The sequence below is a fragment of the Rutilus rutilus genome, assembly GCF_951802725.1.
Source record: "Rutilus rutilus genome assembly, chromosome: 17".
NCBI classification, from domain to species: Eukaryota; Metazoa; Chordata; class Actinopteri; order Cypriniformes; family Leuciscidae; genus Rutilus; species Rutilus rutilus.
The window spans coordinates 32,048,087-32,058,185 of record NC_140230.1 but is presented as its reverse complement, the minus strand read 5'-3'; the positions used below and the strand labels follow the sequence as shown (position 1 = coordinate 32,058,185).

At 40.2% G+C, this 10,099-nt stretch overlaps 1 protein-coding gene across 2 annotated transcripts in view; it reads right to left on the bottom strand.

Moving 5' to 3' along the window:
- Positions 1-375: 375 nt before the first annotated feature.
- The window catches only part of otud7b (OTU deubiquitinase 7B), a 35,376-nt gene continuing 25,652 nt past the window's right edge, over positions 376-10,099 (bottom strand). The window contains exons 8-13 of one of the 2 annotated variants that reach the window (XM_084385660.1): positions 8,823-8,929; positions 8,595-8,722; positions 7,250-7,399; positions 6,820-6,934; positions 4,896-4,980; positions 376-4,242 (exon numbers count right to left, since the gene is read on the bottom strand). In XM_084385660.1, the coding sequence (XP_084241786.1) occupies positions 2,791-4,242; positions 4,896-4,980; positions 6,820-6,934; positions 7,250-7,399; positions 8,595-8,722; positions 8,823-8,929 (2,037 nt within the window). In that variant the 3' untranslated portion in view covers positions 376-2,790. The remainder of the gene's footprint in view (positions 4,243-4,895; positions 4,981-6,819; positions 6,935-7,249; positions 7,400-8,594; positions 8,723-8,822; positions 8,930-10,099) is intronic. The other variant, XM_084385661.1, reaches the window with a different exon arrangement.

Sequence of the window (10,099 nt, the reverse complement as noted above, 5' to 3'; positions counted from 1 at the left end):
ACACACACACACACACGCACACGCACGCGATGAATTCCTTTTTGCGACTTAGCAGAGTGGAAATCTGGGTAAATGGTATATGCCTTACATAAGACCAAAAAAAGTTAATTGCTTGCATCTTATATTCAAATGTGCCTGACCAAATGAAACAAACAAACAAACAAACAAACAAAAGCAGCAGCAGTGTACTCTTCGTCCCTTATTTACACTGAGAAAAACTGAGCCAGTCTCAAAAGGTCACTACTAGGGAGGCATTGATGTAGAAATACGGGTGATAATGAAAAAGAAACTTAAACAAGTGTGCCATCTATTGGTTATGCGAGTGAATGACGTGTCAAAAAATATCTCGCTTTCATTTGGGAAATTTTTTTTTTTGAAACCATTAACCCTCCATCTTGCTGGACAGTAATAGGAAATTTAGTGCTTTAAACATAATCAAATGAATCTAAGCTTTGAAAACACGGGAGATACCATATAAAGAGGTGTGTTGAAACTGTTAGGATGCTAGCCTGACATATTTTTAATTGTGCAAATCAGTAATGCAAATGTGGGAACGTTGGAGATGCAATGCGGCCTTGAGCTGACACAGTTATACAAATATTTGCATACGACTGATTACATTTGTATCGAGTGTTTCGGAAGCAGAGGCGGTTCGCTACGACGCAGCTCTTCATCTGCAGTACACGAACACTTACCCACATCAAATGAACATGATCACAGCAGCAGCAACATCATCTTACGGTGCTAAGAGCCCATTTCACATGAGCAATGAGAGGGGTAAAGGGGATAGTTCACCCCAAAATAAAGAATCTGTCATAACTTACTCCCTCTCATGTCGTTCTGAACCTGTATGACTGACTTTCTGCGGTCAAACACAAAATGAGATGTTTAGCAGAATGTCCAGACTGCTCTTTTCCATAGAATGAAATTGAATGGGGCATTTAACTAAACATTTAGTTAAAATGGAGCAAAAACTGATCTATGATCTAACATACAAGATGGACAGGCTTTGGCTCATCTACACTCAGATTCAGAGAAAACGGAGTACGTGTTTGCAGTCCAACGCAGCTCTCAAAATCTCATTCGCACGTCCACATTGGTGTGTTGTGCTTATTTGCAGGACACCAAGTACCATTTGTCCTCACTAATGTCAAATTTGTCAGTAAATGAGCAAGACTTTGTGTAAATAATAACCCATGGTCTATTACTCACATATGAGTTGTATGCTTCACATTTACTTTCATTGTATGGAAAACGGACAATTTCATTTTCTATTTCCCAGTCATACGGGTTTTGAACTGCATGCAAGAGAGAGAGAGAGAGAGTAAATGACAGCATTTTCCATTTCTGGCTGACTCGTACAACTGGCTTTATCAGAGGCTGTCCTTTCTGTTAACAGTGTAAAAGGATTTTGAAAGCGTTTGTCACAAAATCTCGACTCAAGGTGCATCGTATAGTTTAGAGAGATCTGCTAGCATCCCTCTACGTCCACAAACATTGAAAATCAGCACTGTGAATCCAAAACCAAACAAAAGTAGAAATTCAGTTCAACAATCCTCATGGGAGGACTGAACTAAGACTGAAAAGGCAACTAGGAAACAAGTGAGTTTGCGCACAACACAGTGGCACCTACAGCCGAACCCTGACCTCCGCAGTCCACGCGAGTGGAACCGCAAGCTCTGCCTCCAGAATGGAGCAAACCGCCAGACTAGAAGCACAGCAACATAACAGTCTATTCATCTAAAACCCACATGCACAACCTCTGGACATGAGAAAAGTGCTTGATTTGGTGCAGCAACTACTCTGGGGGCGATACTGCGTCTATCAATAATCTTGTGTCCAGTGAATTTGAATGGAAGCTGATGCGTTAACCCCAATATCATAAAGGGACACCATATTATTTGGTGCAGCAGTAACAACTGAAGAGGTCAGAAATTGTTTTCAACATCCGCCCCCTTTGACCTGCAAGTACCTAGAACTATTTTATCAATAATACCAACATAATACTTGAATACTACAACATGATGTACCATTTCCAAAAAAAAAAAATGTCCGATTTCTTTTCTTGAGAAAGGGATTTCTTTGCGCTAATTTTAAAGGATTTGCACTTTTAAATGTTCTAGATAAAACGGAAATGACTGCCAATTTTTAATCAGGGCATATAAAGACCTAAAACGAACCTTTTGTCTGTCAAGGTTCAGCTCCATCTTAGAAGCGAGAAAGCACCATATTAGCTAGTTTAAGCCAACTAAAGTATGGCTTCAAAAGGGGTGCAAGTTAAAGTATTGTAGCTTTACAGTAAAATAGGCCGATGTGGAGAACACTCGAAGCTAACAGAGTGTTGTTGCCTTACGCTCGCAATATGGCAAGTCTTATTTTGATTGCAGCTGATATAAATGGATTTATTGTAACTAATATAAATACGCATTTTCTGGTTGTGCTTAATGTGTATTTTGGGGTACGCGGCATGTTCATGTGACGCAACGTAGCATGTTGTGTTCAAATGTCTATTGCCCGTGTTCTACATTCTCGCCACAAGGAGGAGACAAGGAGACAGGTAAGAGGATGACCACGTCAAGCAAATGTGTGAGGAGCTTTCAGCTCCTGCCTATGAGCCACAGCAAATGTAACACAACAGCAGTCCCATTTCCGCAATGCCCATTCACTGTGGACACAGAGTCTCAGTAACCTGGGACTTAAAGCAAGATCCACACAAACAGGATATGATGTGGCTCACATGGTGGGCTCCAATGAGTCCTATATGAGAGAAACGGGACAGAGATTGTCCATTCAAAACCTGTGGATGGCCGGCTCTGTTTCCCGTCTCTTCAACTCCTCTCTGTAACAGTACGAGCAGTAATTGCCCGTCTCGGGGTGGCCGTAGTAATTGCAGGTAGGCGTTCGGCATCTGCTGGACTGCAGGTTTGCAAGGCCACCCGCACTGCCCAAGGAGTAATGCCTCACAGGCATCGGCCCATTACGAACGTCCAAAGTAGTGCGCAAGTCCCGCAAGCCATTAGTATAGCCTCCGGTAGGTTCGGTTGGGTAGTCAGTTGGGTCATGCTCCTGGGAAAAAGATGCCAGGCAGGGGGTGATGATACGGGATGGGCTACCCAAGCTGGTGGAAGGTGGGTGGTACTGGGAATGGGGAGGACCCTGTGCTAGGGGGCAGTGTCGGGGCAAGGTAGCATAGGATGGTAGGCCTGGGTAAGAAGACGACGAACCTCCTGCCAGTTGCCGTCGTGTATCCATGTAACCGTGCACATGTAGATGCTGAGTAATTGGGGAAGGAGAATGGTCAATGAAGGTGGGCCTTGGGATTGGGACCACACCCGAATACATCATCGGGCTGAAAGAAGTCGACTTCAATGCGTTAAAAGTAGGAGGTGAGTTATCAGTAATTTCCTCTTTGCTTTCAAAACTTCGGTAACTCAGCTCAGGCCCGTCCTTTTTCAGTTGAGATCCACTAGTTGTTGCAAGACCTCCTGCTGCTTTCCGTTCAGCTTCCCTCCTCTGTTCCTGTTCGGCACGGAAGCGCTCCTCGGCATCCATCAAGTATCGCTGGATCATCTCCTCCTGGAACGGCTGACGGTTGCTAGTAGTGAGTACAGCAGCGAAGATGTACTTCCTTTCTCCTTGCATTGCGGATCGGAGGATGCTAAGACTCACTTTCACATCCGAGCTGTACTTAAAAGGGTCACTTTCTGAAGAGTAGCTTCCGTTTTGCCGTTCACTTATTGAGGAGGGTGAACCTTTCCCAGAGTCCTCGGAGCCGGTTTGAATGGAAGGAGAGCTGTCCTTACTCCCCTTACGACCTCTCAGAGAGCCTTTCTTCTTCTCCAGACCCTCTTGTTTGCCTCCACTTGCGTTCTTCCCCGTCATCAGGCCTCCCACATTCTTCTTCAGCTTACTGCCCAGGCTCTTGCCAAAGCTACCCAGCTTGTTGGCAACGGAATCAGCGCGTTTCTTGTCCTTATCCTTTTCTTTGTCCTTCTTCCCCTTCTCCTTTCCAATTGTGCCAGTCGTCCCAGCTGAACTGTTACTGGATGAGCTAGAGGAGCTGGAAGATCCACCACTTGTTTTGCCTGTTGTCCCACTGGTTCCAGTAGTAGTACTGCTGTCCCCATTGCCGTTGGAACTGCTGCTGACGGACTCCTTATCTGACTCTCCAGAGTCTGGCGGGGTGCGGGCATCCTCTCCTGCAGACGCTGTAGGTGACTCTGGCTGGGCCAATGGGGCCTGCTGTGGATACAAACACAAAATATTGTCAGTAGATGATTAAGCTGGAATACAAATAACGAGCACAGTACAAAATCTGAATGACAAGTTCAAAGATGACTTTTCAATCAATGGTTTTCAACAGTTTTGACCTGAAGGCCCCCTATTGTCCCCTGTGTGTGTGTGTGTGTGTGTGTGTGTGTGTGTGTGTGTGTGTGTGTGTGTGTGTGTGTGTGTGTGTGTGTGTCTATTCATTTCAAGTTTAAAGTAAACATAAAAACAAATATTTATTGAAGGTTTTGCTTCCATGTTTGTAATGACTTTTTAACTTGTATGTAATAAATACATTTATTAAAAATAGATTAATATTTATCAAATATATTACGTTTATAAAAAGTATATATTTAATACAAAACAATAGTAAAATAATACATGTATAAAAAAACGTGTTAAAATTAGGACATAATGTCATTACATAATGAAGTTTTTGATATTCGGATATGGGAAGTGATAGGGAAACACTATGCCAGTTTAATAAAAAAAATTTATTTTAATATGATAAAAATACTTTGGATGCACTTTGTTGTCAGAGTAAAGTGTTTACCAAAGGTTTCTGGTTAACAGTTAAAACTAAACCAGTTAAATTGTTAGTACGGCAAACCAAGCTAGAAGCTCACCTGTACCTCACAGGGTAGGGGAAGCCAGGTGACAGTCATGTAGCTGTGCAGCAGATGGAGCTTGGCCTCCAGAGATAAGGTTACACTGAAACCAAACAATAGGCAGGTCAGAGTGCAGATATTCACTTATAAGTGGTATTCAAACTGCCTTTGACAATAGGTATTGTCACAAATTTCTGGGTATTGACACAAATTTCACAATTCGATTCGATTTCGGTTCACAAGCTTGCAATTCGATTCGATTTCGATTCCGATTCGATTCAATATTGATTATTTTGGATATCAGGTACAATACATGGCAAATTTTCTCAAGGAAAACAAATCTCTTAACTAATGCTGTAAACTATGGGAGTCAGTTGTAGCCTACTAGGCTTCATTAGCCAACTATAATATTGAAGGTAAAAATGAACTGATTTGTATACAAACACTTAAATTACACTCTTTTATTTTTATAATAATACATTTATATGAAATATAAACATTTAAATGGTGGCTGTCATAAAAGCCTGCCAGATTTATTCAAACATGCATTCAAAATTGAAGACCATTAAAAACTATAATGAATATGTAATATGGTGCATATATTTAGCAAAATGCACCTCTCTAGAGTTAATTTTTAGAGTTTATGGTCACTGGATATGTTTTTTCTGAGGTAAATGTGACGTTACATGACATTGTTTACCAGCTGATTTACTGACGTCTTTCCACGGTTGAAACACTGATTGAGCGATTCCATGTCACATGATACGGAATTCGATAAGTTGAACTCTACCTTTTAACACACTTTCAGATGCTCATTCATGTTTATTTCACGCGGTAACTGGTATTATTATGCCGCCAGAGCGATCTCACGCCACAGCGCCAAAACGGTATTTGTGTTTTTGAATTTTGTAAGAAAATGGACGTAATTTGAAATCGGAGACTTTGTTTTATATCAATAGTAACAAAGCACAAAGATTATTGCGATTTATTGGATGGGATGCGCGCTACAATGTTACATTCATTCATCAACTGAAAACAGGATGACTAATCCATTCTTCGTAAGGTTCGTAAAAATGAGAAACGATTAAAATCGAGAAATTTATATTTTTCACCCAGCCCTAGACAATAGCAAACATGAAAGGTAAACAAATGTGCATGTTTCATGAAAAATGCATAAATAACATTAGCAAAAGTAAAAAACATTTTTGAAGTATTTAAAGAGATATTCAAGAGAAATATTTTAAAATAGCATATCAAATTTTGACAAATGTAAAAACTGTGGAAATAAGAGGGAGCTACAGATGCAACCCTGAGCTATTTGAGTGCCTCTCTGTGTTCCATTCATAGCAAGAATTTAGTGATAATCTGCATTAAAGTACAAGAGTTGCTAATCTTGAGTGTTGGCCAACAGCGCTCAGTTCCAACAGGCTTCACAGTGCTAATGCCTTCATTACAGTCAGGCATTACTGACCTCTGCTGTAAATAAGTCAGAGCTGAGTCATTTGGCACTACATAGTCAAAATAACCTGAATACTTTAAAAACATTTTTCTGGGCAAATTTGGTATGCACAACACACAGCAATTACAAGAATGCTCCAGGTTTAAAACAAATCAAAATCTATGGATGGCATTTAGAACATGCTGTTGATTACCAAAGGGAATAATTTCAACTTCCCTCAGAGTGCATAAACACATACATAGCATGGATAAATTACCAATATAAATTCTTTGACAAAAAAATGCGGATGTCTCGCTTCAAACTTGACATGCATTTTTTTTTGTAAATGAAAAAATTGAATTTTTTTTTACTGTAAACATTTTATGCTTGTTGAGTCTGAATTACTGTCTGTGGTAACGGACAGCATATCAGAAATGTTGTCCAGTGAGTGTAACTACATGCATGAGCAGCAGTTTTCTAATCAGCGTATAATGTAATGTCTACCTTGCTAGCATCACATTGTCATTGTCATCTTTGCCCCATTCCCAGTCTTCCCCAGGATCCACAGCAAAGTGCAAAGGCAGCATCTTATGATCCGAGTCCGTCAGAGGGATCACCACTGTGAACGTTTTTAACAAACAAAAGGTAACAAACGGTCAGTGCCTTTCTGAATTACACTACTTCACTACTTATGTATACTTTGGCTTTTTTACAAACACAATGTAGTATTCAACTGAATTCTTAAGACTACAGGTCTAAAGACCTTTGAAAAAACAAGCTGCATAAAGCGGATAAAGACTTTCTGGCAAGCATAAATTATTGCAGTTTTTTTTGTTCTGTCCTAGTTGGCAAAACTGGTTTATCAGGCAAGAACAGCACACAGCATGCAACATAAAAAAGCAAACAGATTTGCTGCATATAAACCATTCCTCACCTTGTTCTTTGGAACAGTCCTTCTGCTCCATTGAGACCAGGGCAGAGAAATGGGCCTGGTCATATGCCAACACGAGAGGAGAGCGGTGACACTTGTTGGCTGGCACTTCCAGAGGCAGGTAAATCCCTCCAAATGGGATTGGTGCAAAAGCTAAACAAGTGACAAAAAAGAGAGAGATATCAGAGACAAACTCTGAGATATGCTTTGTTAATGGAACATGGAAGGACAAATGGAAAATTCATTATTTAGATGGGACATAGTCAACAGTTATGCCATTTTATTTTTCTCCCTTAATGTCATAATTTAGTTTTACACAACCATTTTGAAATTCTGCTACAGTCATATGCTAATTAAAGGGTTAGTTCACCCAAAAATGAAAATTCTGTCAGTAATTACTCACCCTCGTGTTGTTCCAACCCCGTAAGACCTTCGTTCATCTTCGGAACACAAATTAAGATATTTTTTGTTAAATCTGAGAGCTGGATCACTCCTCCACAGGCTTCTAAGACACTATAACTTGCTGGCCCAGAAAATGTATTAAAGACATCGTTAATATAGTCCAAGTGACTCCAGTGGCTCAATCTTAAGTTTATAAAGCGACGAGAATACTTTTTGTGCGCAAAAACAAACAAAAATAACGACTTTATTCCACTTTTCATTTCCTTCTCTCTGGGCCTCGAGTCTTTTCATGTAGTGTTTAAGCGTAGCGCGTCTGTGTTGCACGTCACACGTAGGCTCACTATTGGGTGACGCTGGTCATGTGTGTGATACGTGGTGACGTGCAACACAGACGCGCTACGCTTAAATGAAAGTGAAATGAAAGGAAATGAAAAGATTGAGCCACTGGAGTCACTTGGACTATATTAACGATGTCTTTAATACATTTTCTGGGCCAGCAAGTTATAGTGTCTTAGAAGCCTGTGGAGGAGTGATCCAGCTCTCAGATTTAATCAAAAATATCTTAATTTGTGTTTCGAGGATGAACGAAGGTCTTACGGGGTTGGAACAACATGAGGGTGAGTAATTACTGACAGAATTTTCATTTTTGGGTGAACTAACCCTTTAAGGATGTGACTGTATGGAAATTTGCATGGGTGGGCAAGTGATGCAACCGGTGTGGTGGCTGAACACCGGTAACACTGACTATCGCAGCAAGCCTAATGCTGATGTGCTCATGGTTACATTATGACCATGAAGATTTGTGATGAAGCCATTTTTCCAGCTTAGCTTCAATAGACAAGGGAGGGAGTTTTGCATTGTGAATGTTAGAGTATTTCAAAGTGCGTCAAACTACCCTCATTAAAGGAACCGTTCACTCAAAATGTAATATTCTGTCTTTATTTACCTTCTCCCCCAGAGTCCCGCAGCATGGTGTCAGCCACCACCACTATCGGCCTGCGGAGCACGTGAGCAAGAACAAACACATGAAACTCCTCCAGGCTCTCATATACCGGCTCCTCTTGTGACTCGGCACTGCGGGACACAAAACACACTCACAGCATGAGCATTACACTGCAGAAAACCTGTTTACAACTTTCAATCTAGAAAATTAAATCAGATGAAATCAACACACCCGTTGCTGCCGTTGGTGCTGTAGTGTATCCTGGGTTCACTAGATGCCAGTTTCAACAACTCATTCCACTCTCTCTGCCACTCTTCTTCTGTGTAAACCAGTCCCGACTGCACCCAAATTCACAAACATAAACATAATTAGGCTGAAATTTTCCTAAGTACACTATCATTCAAAAGTTTGGGGTCTGTAAGACTTTTTAATGTTTTTGATAGAAATCTCTTATGCTCACCAAGGCTGCATTTAAATCATCAAATATAGTTAAAACTAAAACAGTACAATTTACAATAATTTAAAGTGCTCCTATAACTCATTTTTGAATATTACCTTTAATGCAGTGTTTACTATAACTGTTTGTGAATGTAAAAGGTCTGCAAAGTTTTATAGATCAATTGTCTTCCAAAAGAAATAATTCATTTTGAACTGCTGAAATGAGTCGTCGGCAATTCCAATCTCACTTCCTGAATTGAAAAGTAGCATATTGCCAGCCTATGACCTTCATTTGTCTGCCCACGAACGTCTACTTTGAACCGCCTTCAAACACTGGCTATAGCTGAGGCCTGGGAGAGTTTGGTTCATGTTGTCGACATGTTGAGATGACGCTGTTTTCTGCACTGCGAATCCACTTTGCATGTTCTTCAAAAGGAGGAGGACTCTGGCTCAAATTGATATGGTAAAACCGACGCCATTGACGATACGTATCACTGTGTATCAAGTGCTAAGGAAGACTCCAGAGATGAAATTCAGATATAGTAATGGGTGTTTCGTTTCTGACGCGCACTGTAAACGGTAGACCAATCACGACAGACTGGGCCATCTGACCAATCGGAGCAGAGTAAGCTCTTGAAAAGGGTTTAGAGAGACAAATTGTTCAACGAATTGTTTTCAGACTCTTAAGAAATGAGGAGATATGCAAAGTATATTAGGATAAATTAAAGTGTTTTTTGACCTTTGATGCATGCAAACCTATTGCAGGAGACTCCAAAACAAAATTAGCATAATAGGGGCACTTAATATATGTAACGTCTGAAATTAAATGTTTTCTATTTAAAATATAATTTATTGTGGTGATGGCAAAGCTGAACTTTATTACTTCATTATATTCATTACTTCATAATTACTCGAGAATTCTCTATAAATTACTCTATAAATCCAGAATGATTCTTCAGAAAACATTCTAATATGATGCTCAAGAAACATTTCTTATTATCAATGTTAAAAAGGAGCTGTGCTGCTTAATATTTTTGTGGAAACCGTGATACTTTTTTACAGGATTCTTT